The sequence below is a fragment of the Manis javanica genome, chromosome 3 (assembly GCF_040802235.1).
Source record: "Manis javanica isolate MJ-LG chromosome 3, MJ_LKY, whole genome shotgun sequence".
NCBI lineage: Eukaryota > Metazoa > Chordata > Mammalia > Pholidota > Manidae > Manis > Manis javanica.
Window position 1 is genome coordinate 67,815,765 of NC_133158.1, and position 21,732 is coordinate 67,837,496.

General features: G+C 39.3%; 1 protein-coding gene across 1 annotated transcript in view; it reads left to right on the forward strand.

The window, feature by feature from the left end:
- CCDC80 (coiled-coil domain containing 80) overlaps positions 1-15,485 on the forward strand; it is a 36,293-nt gene extending 20,808 nt beyond the window's left edge. Inside the window, exons 4-8 of the mRNA XM_037017699.2 lie at positions 3,275-3,411; positions 5,059-5,207; positions 11,362-11,465; positions 13,837-13,917; positions 14,995-15,485. Coding sequence (XP_036873594.2) covers positions 3,275-3,411; positions 5,059-5,207; positions 11,362-11,465; positions 13,837-13,917; positions 14,995-15,341 — 818 coding nt within the window. The 3' untranslated portion in view covers positions 15,342-15,485. The remainder of the gene's footprint in view (positions 1-3,274; positions 3,412-5,058; positions 5,208-11,361; positions 11,466-13,836; positions 13,918-14,994) is intronic.
- The last annotated feature ends 6,247 nt before the right edge of the window (positions 15,486-21,732 follow it).

Genomic DNA, 21,732 nt, shown 5'->3' on the forward strand with positions numbered 1-21,732 from the left:
TTCCATTATTTTTCTTTGATTGATTCTCCTACTCAGCATAAACATTCATTTGGGATGTAAATATTTCTATAGTCTGGGATTGCAAAATGTTTTATTTCTTATGTTTGGCCAGAATGTTTCAGAAAACATTTTAGTTGAAGGGAGAAACCAAACCATAAAATTGATTTCTTGCCATATCCTAGTAGGACAAAGGTTGGCTTGAATCTTTATCCTAGGTCCTCTTTATCCTTGAGTGTGACCTATTTTGGTAAAGTGGAGAAAGCATTGGACAGGAATGAGGTCATATTGCCTGAGTCCGAACCCTCACTCTGGATGTACTAGCTATGTGAACTTGAGCAAAGTGCTCCCTTTGAGGGATCTGTCATAGGCTGGTTTCCTGGGAAACAGACACTGAGACTCGAGATTTGCATGGTGGAAGTTAATGGGGGGTGTTCTCAGGAATAATGCCTATGAGGGGCAAGAGATACAAGATGACAGGGAGAATATGAATTGTAATGCATTGACCTCTCAGAGTTGTTCACTTTGAGGCAAACGTTACAGGTTTTGTATCTAACCCCTCCCCCACTGCATCAACCATGGAATGTGGACTGTCCCTATGTGACATTGAATGTGGGCTTTCCCTAGTGTGTCATGGGGAAAGGCAGCTCTTTTCTAAGGAGAGCAGTTTTCAGCAATGATTCAGATGTTCACATTTACAGTAGCCTCAGGTCTTAAGGTAGGATCTGGACAGCACACCACAATGTCTATGACAGTTCCTTAGTTTTATCCTCAATATTGTGATAAGGTTGTGCCAGATAATGGTGTATCAGATACCAATTGCCACAAGAAAGCTATCTAATAAAGACCCACAAACTTCAGTTGCATGTAACATTAAACATTCATTTAGTCCCAAGTCTGTAGGATTCAGCTGATCTGGGCCAGGCTTGGCTAGGCTTGCTCATGTATTTTCTGTCAGCTGGAGGTTGGTGAGGCGGTTCACGTGATCTGGATTGGGCTTGCACACATGTTATGGGTCAACTGTCTGTCATCTGATCTGGCATAGCCCTGGCTGGGGTGAGGCCGGGGTAACTTGGCTTGACTTATACTTCAGAAGGCTAGTGTGGATATTGTTCTCATGGTGATGGCAGAGGCAAAAGCAATCCCAGATGTGCAGGCCCATTCCTAGGCTCTGTCACTTGTGCTAGTGTCAGCTGACCCTGGCCAAAGAAAGCTGCATAGATGAGTCCAGCATCTAGAGGCAGAACAGCTCAATCTTTTCACCAAAACAGGGGCAGTTACTGGGCAAATAGTATAGGTATAAAAAGGGGTGAAGAATTGGGACCATTTTTGAAATGTAATACAATCTCCAACTTCCTTCTCTCTTAGCCATTCAGTGTTTTTTTTGTGACTTTATCTGTTAGGCACTAATGGTCTAATTTTTCTGCTAATTAGGAAGTTGAACTACAGCCAAGTTACTTACCTCTGAATCCAGCTCCCAGCACAGAATAAACTCAGGACATTGGCAATAATACTTTGTTGAATGAATGAAAGCAAAAATGAAAGTGTTGGTAATTAAAAATAGTACTTCCTAGGTCCAAGATAAAAATCTAGTTTGTAAAGTCTTAGAATCAAAACATTAATCATTAAGGACATTTTAAAAATCATTCTTTAATGGTTTGTTTTACTATTATTAATAACAAAGTCAAATATGCTCCTTTTAAAATTTGTACATGTGTAGAATAAACAGTGACAATTTCCCCCTCCTCTCTCTCACTCCCTGGGGCAACCACTGTTACCAGTTGTATGTCTTTTTGGACATTTTCCTATGTCTGTTCCCATATGGATGTGTTTTCTTTTGTTTTATTTCCTTTTAACTAAGGATAAAGTCTACTATGCTTTTTATTCAACAATTTGCTTTTTTTACTCAATGGGACATACAAAACAAAAATCAGCAATATAAATATAGCATTACTTTTAAATAAATTTATATTGAATTAATGATAGCAAAAGTATACCTTGAACATTAGTTTACATGTATGAAGCATATTTTTCATTTTACAGGCAATGGTTGGTCTTCATATAGGCTCTCTGCTCCCATGCCTTTAAACCATGTCTACGGCAAACTGTTATGGCGTCGGGGAAGAAAACAGATTCTCTACCCTCTCACGTTGATCTTCAGGGGGGAAATCAAGCTCCCCGTTTGAGTATTTTGAATGATCCTAATTAAATAAACCAAAGTAGTAGTTAAATTGTAATTTTCCCTTTTTATCAATAATAGAATCTGTTGGTACTCAAGCTGTATAACCTCTGTATCTGTACAACTGTGGTGTTCATACTATAGCACCATTTACTGGGTAGCAGTGTGGATAATAAGTGATAGGTTTACTTCACTGACGTATTGTCACATATTTGCTAATTTTAATTTTTCACATTTTTAAAAATACAGGGTATTAGTTTCTAGCAGATAAATATTTTGGTAGGGTACAGGAACACAATGTGACCTATGTGAGAGGAAAGATGCAAATAAAGCTGTCCTAGCTTCAAAAAATGTTAAGTTGCTTACCAGACATAGGAGGTGCCATGTCTATACTTCCCATTATCCCAATGACACCTTCAGGAACCATTCTGAATTAAAATATTTATTTTCAAGGCTTGACATTTGAAAAAACACATAATGGCTTAAAACTTCCAAATTCAGTAACACTTTGCTTAAAACTGTTTTTTCACTTACAAAATTTTTATTATGAATAACTCTACATTCTTGGAGCCAGAATGAACCTGTGACCAGATTTTGAACATAGACTTTTTTTCTATAGCAATGACATGGTTCACTGAGTCCCAAAGTGATTAATAAAAAGGAGGAACAGATGCAGATTTTAGACTTAACTGAATAAATAGCTAAAGTTAAAATAAATTTAGAAATGAAAGTGAGCCAAACATAGACACCTGGGTCCAGCTTCCTGGAATCACTGTGGTGACTCCTTCCTGGGATGAGTCGGCAACCTTCACTCATTTTGCTCCTGATTCACTACAACCAGGGTGGGCAGAGATGGGGCTTGACCATCCTTAGGAGAGTGAATTTCAGCATGAGTTTATTTATTTATTTGTTTCTACATTTATTTATTCACTTTGGAAACTTTTGTTCAAACAAAGTAAGTGCAAATATTAGCCGAATATGTGCAAATAATGAGAGCTGGTCTAATTAACTCAGGATGGAGGCCCAGATCCTCCACCCACTCAATTCCCAATGCTTTCTGTCCTGTCACACCCATATTTATTCACATTTTGTCTTAAGACAATGAGAAACCCATGCGAGTGGTGGACGATGAGGACCTGGAAGACCAGCATCTCATCAGCGAGCTGCGGAAAGAGTATGGGATGACCTACAATGACTTCTTCATGGTGCTCACAGATGTGGACCTGAGAGTCAAGGTACCAGTTCCAGTTTGGGATGACAGCATGCCATCCCTTATAATAGAGACTCTAAATTTTTTTGTCAAAGAGTCTTTTAGATGTATGAGTAAGCACAAATTATTTCACAGATGGAAAAGTTTTGAAATGGTCTAGATATTCCATTGTGTCCTATAGACTTCGTGTCCAGAAATGTGGTCCATGGAAAAGACTGGATTGGATGACCTTCTATGGCCCAGCTATCTGACTCAGACTAAATTCTTCTGTAACATCAGTGTCATGCATTTATGAGACACTTGCTGACTAGCTATGATATGCCAGACCCTGGGGATAAAAAGTTAAAAGAGTATTTGGCTTCTTCTTCCAAGAAAGTCATATTTAACACAGGCCTACTTGGGAAGGGCCTGAAATTTACCTCCTGATCCAACATGGACAACACAGCTGGTTTTACATCTGCTTTCTTCCTATGTTTAGGGACAAAGGTTAGGAACCATGAAAAAGTGTACAGTGCAGTCATAATAATAGTAATATTAACAAAAATAGTGAACTGTATTGAGTGCTTTCCTTATGCCAGGCACTCGCCTCAACTCTTTACAATCCTTATCTCAAACATCTAAGATAAACAAGAAGTATTATCTTTGTTTCACAGAGGAATAAGGAGAGGCCAGAGTTGTTAGGTAACCTACCCAAGTTCACCCAGTTAGCATTGGGCTTCATAGTCATACAGCTGGCTCCAGATGGTACTATCTTAACTATTCTAGTATGCCAACAGTATACTATGTTTACATGAAAATCCTTAGGAAAAAGGCTGCCTGGGCTATCAGAATAACTGACTCAACTTAATAGTGCTTTTCTGGATCTGGAGAGAAGTCCTTTCATTAATTCATTTCTCACTTACATTGCCCCACTTCTAATGTGAGAGGTTAATTAGATAATCTCTAAGTTTTCTGCCAGCTTTCACATTCTATGGTTTACTAAATTCCCATTGGGGGTATAGCTCCAACCAGTGTCCAAACTCTCTCCAACTTATGCTGCTTACACTCAACCAGCCCCCAAATCCATCTCCGGTTGCTGTAAGCCCAGATAGTGTGATCCTGGAAACAGAATTTCATTATCCTTAAATTGGATCCCAACTTTTTTCTGAGAATACATAAAAACACATGACCTAATTTTAAGTGATGCTCACTCAAGAAAATAATCTCTGGGAATCACAAAGAGTTTATGTAGGTTCCAGATAACCACAGAACAGAACTCCTTCTGGTGGAAAATTACCCTTATTGCTCAGGTCAGTTACTCTAGCATTTTATTTATTCCATTCCTGTGTTAGATATAGTATTTCTCACTTTCTCTCCAGTTGTGTAGTGGACAGAAGCTGGTCCAGAAATAGGAAAGTGAAGACATGCATGGTAAGAAAGGCATGGACCCTTTCCAAAAAAAAAGGAGTGCGATTAGGAAGAATTCCTCAAGAAGGGTTAGGGGTAGCTGTCTCATGGATTCTGAACCTCAAAACATCAGCAGAGATACTATTGCCAGAGAGAGGTTATAAGTCAGTAAGCCGTCCATGCTCTGATTTCCTGAGTGCCCCTGAGTTTTCCTAGACTCTTTATCCTCTGAACAAAGGGAAGCACACCCTCCTACATTATATACTTTCTATTGTTTCTCAAACAGCAATACTATGAGGTGCCTATAGCAATGAAGTCTGTGTTCGATTTGATCGATACTTTCCAGTCCAGAATCAAAGACATGGAAAAGCAGAAGAAGGAGGGCATTGTTTGCAAGGAAGACAAGAAGCAATCATTGGAGAACTTCCTATCCAGGTATGCCACCTCTGGCATCTCTGAGGAGGCAGGTGGGAATGTGGTCAGCAGGAGCTAATGAAAACGCCAAAGAAACACATCTGCGTGGAGCATGACCTTCCCTGGCAAGAGGCTGTCTGCTTCATAGCCTTTTGGCCACTCAGCTTACTCTTTTCCTGTTGGAAGTGTCTCTGGTCCCAGAGCTGGCTGGGTCAGCTCCAAACTTGAATGTTGGTTTGGTGGCTTTGGATAGGCCTTTTCTCTCCTTTCTGGTCCTTTTTGGGCACAGAACTAAGAATTCTGAACTATGAGGGTTAATTTATTCAGTCAGTGAATTTGGAGAGCTTTGAATACAGCATTTTTATTTTATGTATTTACTTATCATGCCCCTTCTGGTTCCAAACAGGATCTGGAGCACTGTGCTTCATTTTCTGCTTCCTTCCAAATCTGCACAGAACAACAAAATTCATACAAGGACCTCCAAAGGAGAAATCCTCTTGACCCAGCTCCCTGATTCCCTGGGGAGTATGGTTTATTGAAAACCATTGTAGAGGAATTCTAGTACATACATAGAGAAAATTGTTAAAAAAAAATCTCTCCACTTTTTCTCTTCTCCATCCCTTCCTCCATGTTGGATGAAAATTCCACAGGGCCTTTGAGGCCCTAAGAGGTGCAAAGCTGCAGAAATTCCACCTAAAACAAATAATTCAGAAAGACCTCAGTGTAACATGCCCCAAACTGTACTATGTGGCTGAGGGGCTCCAAAAAATGAAGCAAACATTGGCTTGAAGGCTCATTGTTAGCTGGGTTTTTACTCTAGGCAGAACTGCCTAACTTGTATCTGCAGTGCATATTCTCCACATACGGATTGGAGAATCAAGAATTCTATGATTAGTATGTGGATAATCTGAATTCCTCTAGATTCAGAAGGCTTGGATTCCTTGAGAGATAACCTTATGATGTGTAAAGAGCATAGCACTTTCCTTCAACCGAGTTTTGGGTCTGCAATTTACTAGCTATATTACACCCATGTTTCTCAATTAATCTGCCTTAAAAATCTCTCACCCACAAGTGATGACAGCAAGTAGCCCCCACCTCCATCCCAGGGTTTCTGTGATCACTTTTTGTATGCTTACCTATGTGCCAAGCACTTCATCTTCCTTATTGAGTTTAATCTTTACAACAACCCCATGATGTAAATACTGGAACTATTATTATGTTGCAGAGACAACTGAAGCTAATGGAGATTAAGTAATTAACTTTTTCTCATCAATGAACTAATGTCAGCCCTAGGACTCAGTGGCCCTAGGATAATCTGACTCCCAAAGTCCACATTCTATGTAATTCTTCTTTTGAAATATATGAATTATTTTTAGTCTTTGATACAGAGGCCCACAATTTGAAATGAAGGCAGATACTCCAAAATCCACAGGATTTCCCAGTCAAAGGGAACCTGAGGTTCATCCTTCATACAAATTTTCAGTACAGTGCAAGTATCTGGAATGGAGATGAAAGGCAAATGCCTCTATAAGTTCACAAAGTTCAACTCAGTCTTCAGGTCACTCTCTTGGCTGAGAAAGGGCTGTAGGATGCCACTGGGCAGATGTCTCTTTGTCCATTTCTGGGGACACTAACCATCAACTTCTGATCCAGCAACATCCCTCTAGATGGCAGTGGCTTAGAAAATTGACAATAAGAGCTTGCTGTCTTTGAGGTGTGTCTTTGTCTTGCCAATGGGTTTCAGGCCCGGACAAGTTCACAATGGATTCAATGAGACTGAAAAATGTCAATGGAACGTTCTTGGGATAAAAGGGTTTACACCCAACTTTATTCTCATGGTGGCAGGTCAATCACTAGAATCCTGTCCACTCAGAGCGAGTCTGCATACAGCAAGCCAGTCTCTGCCTCTGGGCCTCTCTGCCTGCACAGCCATCTCAGTCTCTGTCCTCAGCGGAGCCACTCCAGTCTCTGCTCTCCTGCAGCCTTGCAGTGTGCAGCCATGCTACCGTGTCACCCAGAGCACTGGGCGGAGCTCTTTACATAGAGTCAATAGCAACGTATTGCCCACAAGTGTATAGTGAGCTAGTGACCAGAGCCAGGTGAGAATCCTGCCCACAGGAACCTTCACTATATCCACGGTCTTTCTCTTGCTTTCTTTCTCTCTCTCCTTCTTTCCTTTTTCTTTTCACATTCTTTCTCTTTTAGGGCAGAAAAGGTTCTTTAGAGGTTTATTTTTTATTTTAGCAATTAGTGTTAAATATATACAAGATATAAATTCAGACTGCAGTTCTCTCTTAAACTTTTAATTTAGGCTTTTAAATCTTATTCCATTTATAAGCTAGTGAGTTTTAGCTATCACTTTTAGAATGCTTTGAATAATGTTTGTTCTTGCTTACATACCCAATAATTAAACAATGTCATTATCTCAAATAGCCATTTCACATATTTCTTTGAATTGTTTTTAAAAAACAAATAAAGCCTTTTGAGTACTTAAATAATCCATAAATTGAATAAGTTAGTCTTCTAAATACAGTAAATCTGAAGTTCTCTCAGATGTTCTAGTAACTGCATACCTTTAATAAGATTTCAACCTAAAAACCATACACCTCAACCAATTACTCAATTATACATTCTAATCTTGAGGTTCAAGGTTGCCATTATATTAGGCCAAATCCTCCTAAGTTTCATAAGAGCATAAAGTATATATATAAGGAAAGCCAGGATCCTTCTTAGAAAATATATATTATTTTGGTTCTTTGAAAACTTTCTCTTTGGAATTCTCAAATTTCCAGAACTAAAGGATGCATATCTACTGAACCATCCCAGTAAACTCAGGTTGCCCAACCTCCAAAGCAGTTACCATCCAGTTCACTGAGGTTGTTTGTAACCAAGGATTTGGGCTAGCCCTGAGACCTGTGGCTGCAGATACCCTGTGGGATTCTTACCATCCCCAGACAGAGTGTCTTTTTATCATCACTGTGTCATGAGTTCCAAAACTTGAAAGGAAAGCCGACATTATATCAGTTTTGTTTACTCACAAGTTTGCAGTGCTCATTCATGATGATCACTGACTTGAATTTGGTATATCTTTGATTCTTAAGACATGCACACACATTTTGTATCTAAAGTCTTTTGAACTAGATAGGGCCGTATGATATGTAACTGTATTTTCCTTCTACTGTAAGAGCCTTATGCATTCTTATATTCATGACTATTTCAGGAGCATACACCTCTTAAAGATATTCAGAATGTGTATGATTATAATTTAGATGTCCTATGGCTATGCACACCTTGTGGTGATGAGATCACTGTGCTGATAGTTATCATTGATCCTAAAAGTTAAAGTGAAATAATGTGTTACTTAAAGGCATGAGTAAGACTGTCCTAAGTTTGATTCCTGGTGTCTTCACTTAATAGCTGTGTGATCTTGGGCTGATTACTTAACCTCTCTGGGCTTTATTTTTCTCATTCACAAAATAGGGATAATAAATATACCTATTCTTAAGATTGTTGTGAAAGGTAAATTCAATACTAAAGGTAATGATGGCTCAGAACTTGGCACAAAGTAAACATCCAATAATTGCTGGCTATAGTAATTAGGGCCAGTTAGTTAGCATCTGGCTAGAGAACTTTGTCATCAATGGAGAGGTAATAGAAGGAGATTTAGTAAATACCTCAGGACTGAAACCCAGGCAGAGAGAACTGAAAAAAAAAATTTTTTTTGAATAATAATTCTATAAATAAACCAGAGTCCAAATGGAAATTTTCCTTCAAATTTGCTGAGTTGGTGGGTCTATACAGCCTGGTTTCAACTGACCAGACTCTGAAGTCAATCCAGTCTTTAGTGACACTCATCTGGTTCAGGCTATAATTAGCTTTCTCTGAGACAGAAGCCCCACAGAATGGGCACATGCCCACTAATTTGGGAACGCCAGCTAAGAGAAGCAGACACATGCATAGCTCATAGAATTTGTATTTACTGAGAAGCTAACGTGACAGAAAACCAATTTGTTCAAAATAAGGATCTGGGCCACACTGACATCTCTTGTTATGTCCCATGGAAGTTATTTCCTTAAGTGTTGTGAGCCAGGGCCTTGTATCTTAATGTGAAGGTCTGTGGGAGAAAGAATCATTTCTTAGGAGAAATGACCTCCTCTTGGTTGCGCCTGTGACAGGGAGTGTCCGATCCTATTCCTTCCCAATCAGGACAGCATTCAGTGGTTCAATAGGTAAACAAGCTAAAATATATCTCACCCGAAATAGCTCCCTCCTGGATACCTAGAGCTCTGTGTGAGGCCAGGAGGGCCGGGCTGAGCTGGGTGCTGGCTGGGGAGCCAGAGCTGGTCTGGCATGCCTCCTGAGGGAGCCGGCAAGCACAGGAGGCCATGACTGTGATCCCACAGCAGTCACTGCTCCCTCCCCAGGAATCCTTGGACAGTCTCAGACACTCCTCTCCCCTCCTCTGTGCTGACACATTCATCTCCCGATCCTCCATGGAGATTTTAGTTTTTCTTTCCCTTTGAAGAAAAACAAGCAGAGGAAGTGAATGAATGTCATAGCAAGCAGTGCTTGGCGAGCTTTGCTACAGGCATCCATTCAGAGGTTGTATTCCTTCAGACTATCATTTTCCCTCATTTGCTCAAACCTATTCCCCCAAGAGGCCATTTTCTTTAGGGTTGAAACCTCTCATGTTCACTCTGAGTCTAGAATGGCACAAGGAGAGAAGCCATGAGTAAAAGGAACTGGCCTGCAGCTCGGTGGGCATCCTAACACCCTGCTGCTGCCTGTGCTGAAGGCAGAAAGCGAACCCCTTCTCCAGTGAAGCTGGAGTTTGAGGCAACTCCATGCAGTTGCCCCGTGGATGTACACTGTCTCTTCTTCAGACCCTCTTGGGAACCCTGACTGCACCAGTCCAGTATAAGGATTTCTGAGCGTGGTAGACTAGAGAAACCCAGGAGTCAGAGAAATCTGTATTTTGGAACCATTGCTGAGATTTCCTCATCAGGCAAGTTACTTCACTGCTCTAAGTCACATTTGTCATCTGTGAAATGGGGACAATAATGTGAGCCCTCACTGAGCTCTGATGAGAAACACCTATGATGTAGATGAAAATGAGCTGTAAAATGTTACCCCAGCATAAGGATTGAATCAATTATCATATTGTATTATGATAGATAAATGTCCAAGGTCAGTGAATAGACAGAGTTCTACATCTGGAAGTGCGCAGATTGAGGCACAATCTATATTCCATGCCATCACATGGATAATTTACACTGATAGGTTTTAGTTTAATTCTTATAATACCTCTTTGAAGTAGATGCTACTTTTGATTCTAAAGATAAGGAAAAACTAAGAGTTAGATGAATTCAGTGAAAGGAAAAACTGAGAGTTAGATGAATTCAGTAACATGCTCAAGGAACCTGAAATGTAGCACTGACAAAATGTGAACTTATTTCCTGGCTCTAAGACATAGTTCTTTCTACTACAATACTGTGTTGGCGTTGTAAGAGCAGAAACAACTTTATTATATATTCCAATATCCTAGTTCCAGGTTTAGCCCCATTGGATTTCATAGGGGTACTCTTGTATGTATTGGTCCTCACTGATGATAATAGGGCACATTTTAGAATTTACATTGGCCTCTGGAAGAACCAGCAGCTCCTGAGGAAAGTACAGAGGGCTTTGTTTTTCCAGGAACTTTCCTTAACCCTTTGAGCCACATCCCCATTTTCCTTCTTTCTGTCACTGCTATCTAAAGTTCAGTTCTCTTTTTCTACTCTATTTCCTGTCCATATATTCATTTCTTAATCCCCTCCAACCCTAGGAAACTCTATTACAACTCGAGTTTCCTTCAATTCTTTTCTGCTTCCCTATTTCTCTTGCTATAGCATAACATACATTTTTGGCCAGTCTTCAGTCTTCTGGGAGCTTCATCTCTCTCTCAAGTGACCTCATCGGCATGGTGGCTGGACTCATGCCTAATGCATCATGTAAATGCCACAGTAGGTGGACTGGGAGGTTACAACAGAAAATGGGCAAGAAATGTGGAGATGCAGTTTATGCCTCTTAGGAGCTATGAGACATTATAAGTGTCAGTGATTTTCATTCTGGGCACAGAAAAAATGACAGCCAGAGTTATTCTGCTTTCTTCTACTAGTCTCTGCTTCTTTTCCAGGTTCCGATGGAGGAGGCGATTGCTGGTGATCTCCGCTCCGAATGGTGAAGACTGGGCTTATTCACAGCAGCTGTCGGCCCTCAGTGGTCAGGCATGCAATTTTGGTGAGTGGGAAGCTTCGTCATCATTGCTTTCCCATACTGCTCTTTTTCTGGGCAATTCTAAAATGGAACAGAGAAGCTTAGATCCTGCAAATATTCCTCAGTCCAGACTGTGGATTCCCAGACACTTACTCAATTATATTGAGCATAGAGTTGCTTTCAGACTGGAGCCTTAGTCAACTGGGGTTTTAATTTTTTTTCCTCAGTATTCTTCCCTCTCAGGTTCTTCAGTGAAGTGTTTGAAAATACATGCTGCTTTACTTTCAGTGATCTGTATTATGTGTCTTCTTGTTTTGTGTTTTTAAAACTTGTCTCAAGATCATAAAATTCAAGTATCATCATTACTTAGATAATACTTAGGTACGAACATCGGGTACTTCTCCATAGATATTGTATTTGTAAAACAGGAGTGGTTTGGGGAATTCATTTAATTGAAGCACGTTGTGCTCTATTACCATTCTCTTAAAAAGGATTTTGCTGTATGATTGGACACCAAGAGGACAGCTTCTGTTAAACAGAATCTTATCTGGAAGATGAGTAGGCCAAAGAGAAACAGTTTATTATTATTGTTATTATTATTTGTAGTACTCAGTGTTTTGAAAACTAATGTATACTTTCCTAACCAAACATTATTATCCTAGTGGCCTGACAAAGCTAATACCATTCTGAATATGGATGTATGGAAAGGAAAATACATAGAAACTACATTCAATGGTGAACCTAGGAGATAAGGGAATTTTCAAAAGAGAAATTCACAATTGAAATCTCATTTAAGATAGGCCCCTGCAGAGGAGGAATTTTGAGTCATTGGAGTAAGGGAAAGGGGAAAGGTGGGGCTTCTGATTTTTAAAATTCATAAATGGACCATAGATGAGTCAGCATTACTTAGATACTTCTATTAGGAAGAAGATTCATTTGATTCTACAACTGTGCTTGATTTATAAAGGAGGAGAGGATACAAGGGTCAGAAAACTTTAACAGCCTGGGTCCTTGAAATGACTCAGTACCTATAAATTATAAATACATTTCAGTGTTAAGATGTGAAATAATTCAAAAGAAAACAAGCTAATAACAGTAAGAACAACTAGAAAACTCAGGAAGTTTTATTTATACTGCTATTATCAAGGTTAATAAATTAAGACTTTATAGCAAAATATGTAAGATTTGATTGTGCCAAGTATTAAGCATATTTTAAATTATTTAAAGCCATAAATGGTGCTAGGTAAGACAGAAGTTCTTAGAGCAGTTCATCCCTTCACATAAGAATATAAATAAAATCATGGTTTGTTAATTTTCTAAGGATGTCCTGGTAGCCACTGTTGGTGGTGTTTCACTTTGGATCTCTGCACACAGGGCCTAAATCACATTCATGTAAGCAAACCGTTTGTAAAATACAGGAAATATAAATAGTCATGTTTTCCAGAAACAATTGAATTCATGACGTTCCTTTTGAGAACATGACTTAACAACACATAGAACAGAATGCTTCACTTCTCTATGAGAAGAGTAAAGGTCACGAAATATTATTGTGAAGTTGCATTTGCCTGGATTTTAGCCTCTCCTTAGAACAGCCCTCCCACAGCAGCTTTCAGTTTTCTCCCCTGGACAATAAACACCATCAGTATTCATATTAAATCCACGTTATTGCCTTGACTAGGCTGGCATTTTCACTCAGGCATGAAATCTTGATACAGGAGTTGACAGCCCCCTGCCCTGTGCTCTCTCCTGAATCTCATCACATGTCCTTCATCTTCAAAAGAATTCCAATGAGCTACCAACACATGACCTTCTCTCCTTTCCTGAAACTCTAGCTGAGGGTGGGAAGCCATCTGTGCTTGCCTAAGTGTTTCTCCTTTGAACCCTATAACATAGTGATAAGAACCTGCCCTTCTGGTAGACAAACTTTTGTGCAAGGAAGCCAGAACCATTTCTTGAATAATCTCAATGGATGGGGGCTCAGTCTTTTCCATGAGAGAAAGTTAAGTTATCCACATAAGCTGTTACAACTTCAGGTGTAATTTTTTTTTCAGAGCATAATCAAGTTAGATCATCTGAGATATTTTAATAGTCCAATGGCTGCATTTTTGTTTTGTCATTTGAGTGAGAACACAACTTAAGAGCGAATTCTTCTATTTCAATCTACAAACAAAACAAAACCACATCTAACCCTGTTGTTAATTCTAAAATCTGCAACTGGTCCTTTTCAAAGTTTTCAAGGTATTACTTTTTTATGGAAATTTTTTGAAATGGGTTATTTTACCTAGTCAGGTTATGTTCTATGTTCTTTTTAAACGTAGAGATTTCTAATTGTCAGATAAATGGCCTTTGGAAGTAACAGAGGGTTTACTAATTCTGTGGCTTTCTTTTTTTTCAGGTCTGCGCCACATAACCATTCTGAAACTTTTAGGTGTCGGAGAGGAAATTGGGGGAGTTTTAGAACTGTTCCCCATTAATGGTAAAGTGTTGTTATTTTAAAACAGTATGAACTACAGTTAATTTCAGTTAAATTATATTAAGCTATATGCAAGCAGTAGTTGTACTTCTAAGGTGAACAATATTCACTGAATCCCTCCCTCATATGTATGGATGTATGAAGTGTGCATGTGTGTGTGTATGTGCGCACAGGCATGCATGTGTGTGCGTTGTCTGGCAAAGTGGAGCACAAGCACAAATATTGTTTTTAATATAAAATCATTTATCAGTGATAGTAAAAATTTCCATTTTCTAAACTAGAATAATGCTTTTTGTCTGCATAAGACATTGTAATTTATAAAGCACTTTTATCTACATTATCTCATTTAATTCTCACAAGAGTTTTATGAGTCACATAGGTCATATCTTATTGATTCCCTTTCAACAGATGATGACATATACTAAAAGGCTCACAGAAGGTCGAAGAAAATGACTAGTGACTAAAGATTTCAAAAAGTAAATCCAGTCCTTCCTTCCAAGATGAAGCTCTTTACATGACATAATGTGTATAAAATTTATGGCACAATGCTGGTCAGGGCAAGTGTCCAGAAAGCGTCACCACCCACCTCCTTCCTTCTTTTCACTAAACATAATAGTTTGAATATGTTTATCCAGATATTGCACAATTAGTATTTTTCATCCTTGACAATGAAATAAGTTTTTTGTTATAGGGACATTATCAAAAGGAAAGCATAATTAAAAGACGCAACTAAGCTAACTAGAAATGAATTTAGAAATAAAAACAATATAATCTTTGTTCCTGACAAATTTTAAAGAAGTTTATCTCACTAAGATTAAATTAAGGACTGATTTTATATTTTGTAACATTCCTACAAAAGTCATTCCTACAAAAGTAACGTCATGACACAAATGCTTGCCGAACAGCAGGGACGTTTAATTTCTAGCAGAAAAAAAACCAGTAAACTTCTTGAATTAGATCTTGAGCTAAAGAGAACAGATACTTGGGTCTTCTCTTTATTCTTACAGTGATTTCTTTTCACTTAGATGTTTGAGCGTTGACTTTTTAATCCACTAACAACTTTTTGTGATCCTACTGTAGGGAGTTCTATTGTGGAGCGAGAAGATATACCAGTCCATTTGGTGAAAGACATTCGCAACTACTTTCAAGTGAGCCCAGAGTACTTCTCCATGCTGCTAGTTGGAAAAGATGGGAATGTAAAATCCTGGTATCCTTCTCCAATGTGGTCCATGGTGATCGTGTATGATTTAATTGATTCGATGCAACTCCGGAGACAGGAAATGGCCATTCAGCAGTCACTGGGGATGCGCTGCCCAGAAGACGAGTACGCAGGCTATGGTTATCATAGTTACCACCAAGGATACCAGGATGGTTACCAGGATGACTACCGTCATCACGAGAGTTACCACCATGGATACCCTTACTGAACAGAAATATGTAACCTTAGCCCCAGCCAGTTTCCCCTGTAGCTGCTAAAGCCACGTGTGGCCAGCTATGTAAAGGAGTTCTTCCACACTGCCTACATTCCCTTTTTCTTTCAGTGTTCTTCCAAGATTAAATACGTAACAAACCTTTGTGTACTCATGTGTTGCTACTGAAGCCTTAAATCATAAAGATGCTTTAAAGAACTGTTCATTTCTCTAACTGGTAGGGATCTGGTGCTGAATAATGGTACTAAATTGCTATTTTCCTCATCTCACATGATAGACATTATTTGGGATACAAATTCTACAGAATAAGTATTTATACATCTCTTGTGTTTGTCTTTTTTAGTATTCACTGGTAAGTAAAAATTATGATTGTTAAAGAAATTTAAACAAAATTGATTGTTAAAAGGTCACAGCACAGATGTTTTCAGGAAACATCTGAACAGAACAGAGAAAATAGCTTCTTAACACTTTCTGAAGTGTCAGTCTACAAATGATTAAGATGGCTCTACTTCATAGCACAAGTCTCTCTCATGGAGCTTGAGAGCACAGGGCAGAGTGATATTTGCTACCAAAGCCAGGGTGAGCACCAAACTCCGCTTCACTATCATAGCCACTTCCTGCCTTGTTTATGTTACCTTTAGTATCTTTTCAGAGATAGATCAGGGGGGCCAGAAAAAGGAATCCGTGAGTCATCACCATAATCCAGTGGTGATGCTTCCAGAGTTTTTAGCAGGTGCCATGGAATTCCTGACATGGAAAACCTTGACCCCTCACACTTGATCCTTGTACTTACTTGTAAATGGGCCTATTGCCATACTTGGCATCTTATGTAAGAAAATTACAAAGAGATTATATCCAAAGGGGTTTTTTTGTTCACAAAAGCAAGTATTACTAAATTAAAGTGTATAAAAGTGTAGCTGGCATGCAAAATATAATCCTTGTCTTTGGAGAATAGCATGTACTTTTTCCATATGGCATATCCTTCCTTTCTCCCTCTCTTTCCCTTCCTTCCTTCCTTCCTTCCTTCCTTTCTTACTTTTCTTTTTTCCAACAAACTGATGACTAATATTACCAATTAATGTCTATGAGTCTGCCCCAAGGTAGTCACATTCCCATGCCAGCCTCTATCAGTAATGGGGATGCTTACTTTTTGCCACTGTTATTAATAACTAATTCTCCAAATCACCTTGATTATGGTTATTAATTCTAATGAACACAGATATTCATAACAGCATTCAAGCTACATGTGAATATTAGCTATTTACTTATCTGTGTCTGCACAGATTTGTATTTGCATCATATGAACTTTGTTATACCTAAGTCTCATTATAGTAATTATAGTAGAAGTGAAATCTGTAGCCAAATGAACTTGAGAAACCACTTGTTTTGTTCTTCAGAGTCCACAAAGACCATTCGCTCGTTTGCAGCTGACGGCCAGAAAATTCAAGTTACTTTAGAACACAGTTATCTTAGGATGGGATGCTTCCACCCCACCCTTCTCCCATGGTGGAGAGCATTCCTCCTCTCACCTTTCCAACAGTCTGTGCCAGCTGCTTGAGGTGCGCGGGTAGGAGAACCAAGCTAATGTTACTGCTCCTAAATTTTTACCAATGTGAAGGACAGCTTAAACTTGCCAATAAATAATAGATTTCTTTACCATTGCTTCTGAAATTATGTAGGGCCAATTTCTAGAGAGCCCAAGCAGTCTAAATTTGAGGAAATATATTAATAATGGAGTTTCATCTCCCAAGGAAACAAATTAGATAATAATAATAGAACATTTACTTATGGAGTAGTATTAATGAAGTTCTAGCCCCTGCAAGCTGAAGAAAGACACTTTCTCATATCCTGAGATTGCTTTCTCAAGCATTCTTCTGGTTTCACTGGCACTAAGGTAATAATTGGCAATGCATTTGAACTCTGCCCTGGGGAGAGGGCTAAGTCACGCAGCAGCATCTGGAGTGCTGTAGAACAAACCCTAGTTCAGCAAAGGGGTGGAAACACACTCAGAGGAAGATGCCGTTGGTAAATGTCCTCAAACCCTATCATCTGGGAAAAAATGATGCGTATCTCAGTAAATGGAGGGTTGGAGAACTAGGTAACTTGAATCTCTGTCTTCTGGAAGGTTTATATCAGGTTATTTGAAATCTGAGCATTGTTTTTCTATAGAAGCATTTCCTTCCAAGCACCAGCAACAAAGAAAAGAGTTTTTGAGAATGATTAATTTAGAAAGAAAAGCACCCAGTAGAGTAAGGAAATCAGGAAGACTCTGAAAAGGACACAGCCTTACTAAACTTGCTGGTTGTTCCAATTAACTTCTGTGAATTTCCAAGAATTGTTTTTCACTGGAGAAATCCCAGAGCTCTGAGGTAAATATTAATTCAGTAGAGACATCTTTCCTCTGCTACAGAAGCAGGCAGTTCAGACACAGGGCAGTTCCGAGCCCAGCTTGTCCCATTTCCTGGAGTATAGTTTATAATGAAGTTCACACCATCTTAACTTCTTGAGAAGCTGTGTGGATAAAAACAGCTCAACACCCAGGGGAGTGGCGGCCCCAGTGGGCCCTGATGGAGGAGCTCAGTACTCAATAACATATGGAAATTCCGCAGAGAAGCTCCTCAAAAAGAACCGCTGCCATGTCTCTGCCACCCCGTCGGATTGCTCTCCTTTCCTCCTTGCTCCTTCTTAGCTGCTCTCTACTTCACGGTCTGGGTGTGCACAGTGGGTTATGGTTTGTGAGTACTTTTAACTTTATGACAAGGTGAAGCACAGTTAAAACACTATTTCTCCTCAGTTTTCTTGAAGTTGGCATGATGCCAGCTTTTCTCTTAGTTTTGTATGTGTTAAGAGCTCAAGACCAAGGTTAGAGTGGGGAGAGCAAAGGGCCGGTTGTGACAGAATTCAATGGGTGACATACAAAGGCCATTAGGCTTGGGAAGATGGCTGGTCCTTGCCCTGCCATGTACTTGTCTGTGTGATCCCAGGTGAGTCACTTTATCCTTGGGACTCCGTTTCTCATCTACAAAATGAGAAAGTAACTAGATATATAAGATCCTGTCTAACTCTACAAAATTTATGAAATCTTTTTCAGCCATTAAGGAGTAAAATGCCAAGCTCAGAGGTTTCCTATAACTGAATTGAAGTTAAATTCTCAGAGAACCCAGACTCCACACTTCAGATTACAGTTCCAGATTCTTACAGGAATGGGCAAAAGTATTAAATTACTTGACTGAATTCTTTCCAGCCTGGTGCACTGCTGTGGCTGAGCCCCTGTGGGGTTATCACCTCTAACACACAGAATCCCTCATTATCACCTTACAGCCAGACTTGAGCTTCCAAGGACACACAGATTAGCAAGGACTGAGAGCATCCTGAACATGTAAGGAGTCTCCCCAACAAGGCATATGCCTGTTCTTCAACACAGTTTCCTACTTTGCTGACCACATGCATCACCTCTTTGGTATCTTGAAGCCTGGACTAACTGGGCAGTTCCTCAACAGACTGCAGAGACCTTAAACAGTACTTTGCTCTTAGGAAGTAAAAGAATTGTCCTCCATTCCCCAATCCATGGGTTGATTCATGTGCCAAAGGGCAGGGTGATTTTAAATAGCTAAAACTGACCTGGGAAAAATTTGCTTTAGCTTTCTCTCTCTCCCATAAGCCTTTTGTTTTCTCTCCTGGTCCTTTCCCCCATTCCCAAGCTCCTTCCTATGATCCATTCTGGCTCACAAAGGGCTACAATTGATTAGGTATATCTGAGGGGCTAAAGGTGCCACCCTTCCCAAGGATATCTGCAATGCAGAAGATCCTCTAAGGAGGGAGGTAAAGAACTAACCATTTTTGGCAGATTGCCCATCCCTGGAAGCAAGCCTCCCTCTCCTTTTCAGAAATGTCAGAGAAAGAGTAAATTCCTCCTGCAGACTTCATTGAGCCAAATCACAATGGGGTAGGCACAGGTGGGAATATGCCCCTATTTGGCAAAACCTTATCAGGAATTGCTGAAAGCTTTGATATGTGCACAGAACCACCTGGACCATCCACTTCTTAATCCAAGACACTCATGCGAAGATTAGACTCAAGTTATATGATGCTTCAAACATTTGTTGTATTCATACTTTTTTCCATGTAGTCTGCTAGAAACCAGGAATACAAAACTGAAAAAAAAAATTCTCTGTATAAATCCTGACAGACTATTGAGAACAGTTCATTATAAGATGGCGTATATAATCAATGATGAGCCTTTAGGGGTGAAGGGAGAGGAGGGGCCACGGAGAGATGAAAGGTGGTAGTTCTTCAGTCTTTTGGAGGCTAGAATTATTACACTGCTCTTCCTGTCAGGCTCCATGTGATTTAAGCAACTACCTCGTATTGACTCCATCGTCACCGTGGTTGGTGGCTTTCAGATATTATAGTGTGGGCATTGCTTCTCCTGGGAACACCTTACCTCTTCCAGACTTAAGTTGTCTGGATATCCATGGAAAGACGGTGGCACTAGTATTAATTCATAAACACCACCCCCTCTTTTTATAGAAAACTTCATCTAGACTGATATTAGGGAATAGCCATAATCTTACAGCATGAGCTTCGAGTAATGTATTCCTACTCACCATCCCCAATAAGACAATACACTTGTAGTCTATTGACCATGCATGCAGGAATCAGCTATGGCTGAGAGGTATGTATACCTATTCACTATATACCTTAGAGTATAGTCTATTGACCATGCATGCAGGAATCAGCTATGGCTGAGAGGTATGTATACCTATTCACTATATACCTTAGAGATATGCATACCTATTACATAGTAATGTATACATATTAACCATCCCCAATTTGGGGAAACTGGGCACTAATTAAGATGATATACTTGTAGTCTATTGACCATGCATGAAAGGATCAGCTGTGGCTGAGAGGCAAAGGTAGGTGACATGGCTATGCCCTTTTTTTCCCTCCTTCTGACTTATTTAGATTCCTAATAGGAGGAAGGAGGTTTGAAGAACATAGATGGAGGACAAAGTTGGTTTACAGATGGACTGAGGAAGCTCCTATCATTCTCTCAAGGACATGAGGATGACTGGTTTTTGACTTTAGGCTAAGATAAGGGCAGTAGGATTTATGATGTACTGTTTAAAGCCTGAAACTACCCGGGTGATCCCCAGGGTCCATTTCTTTAATGATGGTTTCCAACTGGTCTAATAGATTAAGTGAACTTGGCTGACTACACGGTTAAAGAGACATAAAAATCCTGGGAAATTCTATTTTGAAGTTTCCCAAAGTTAAGATTCCTCACACAGATCTTGGTAATTCAAATTGGAGACTGTGGTCTGTGTGTACAAATAAAGACCCTGGGGAGCTTGGACCCCCAATGTCTGTACTCCACTTTGCTTGCCCTACTGTATCCTTGTGGAGTCCGATGAGCCCTTTCAAATAACTTGGGAAATCTTTGCAGGGTGTTTATTTTATATATATAAAATATGCTATATATAAAAATATTTGTAATCTATAACATATACATAATACTGTATTTGTAATTTTACATATAAAAATTTACAAATATAAAATATATTTTAGTGTATTAAATACATATAACAGTAAATATAATATATAAAATACTGCAGAAGTAAATAGAAGTATGCAAGATAAAAATTCTAGTAACTAATTTTGTAGCCGTAGGGAAAGCTTGTATAAAGCCTTCAAGGCACTTTAGCTGACCTTTTTATCAAATTAGGAAGTTAAATTTAAGAGAGAGGGACAAACTAAAATTCAAATGATAATACCCCCTCTTCCAGAAAGGAGACAGTATTACCCCATCTTTCTGAAACTGGCCCTCAAAGCAGGAGTTTCCACCAACAGAAGAAAAGCACACACCCACAAAGTTCCCTCATTGCAGTTTTCTGTGGTCCCTGCTTCCCAGTGTCCAGGTAAAGAGCAATTAGATAATGGGAGATTCTACCTACACTCCTGTGACAAATATTGGCCCAATTGGAATGTTGAACGTTGTTTAAAGGTAAGTACACAGAAACCTTAAAGAAAGGGCCTATATAAAAGGGCCCCAGGCTTAAAAAAACAGCATGCTTACAAAGGGGAAACACACACACACACACAAACAGCAGGGAAACATTTAAACTTTTAGCAACAGTAAATGATAAAACAGAGATTTCTGACAGAAAAAAAAAAGGGTGACTCAAGAATTATTTTCCAGGTAAGCTGTCATTAATGTTAAATGACTACAGAAAATAATAAGAAATGAAAAACCCTCTTCGAGCAACATGAGTAGAAATGTTATTAATAAATGATTATTAGGTGCTAAAAAAAATCCTACAAAACCTCAGGAAGTGTTATCAGCCAAAAATCCCTTCAGAGAGAAAAATCTATTTTAAGGCAGTTT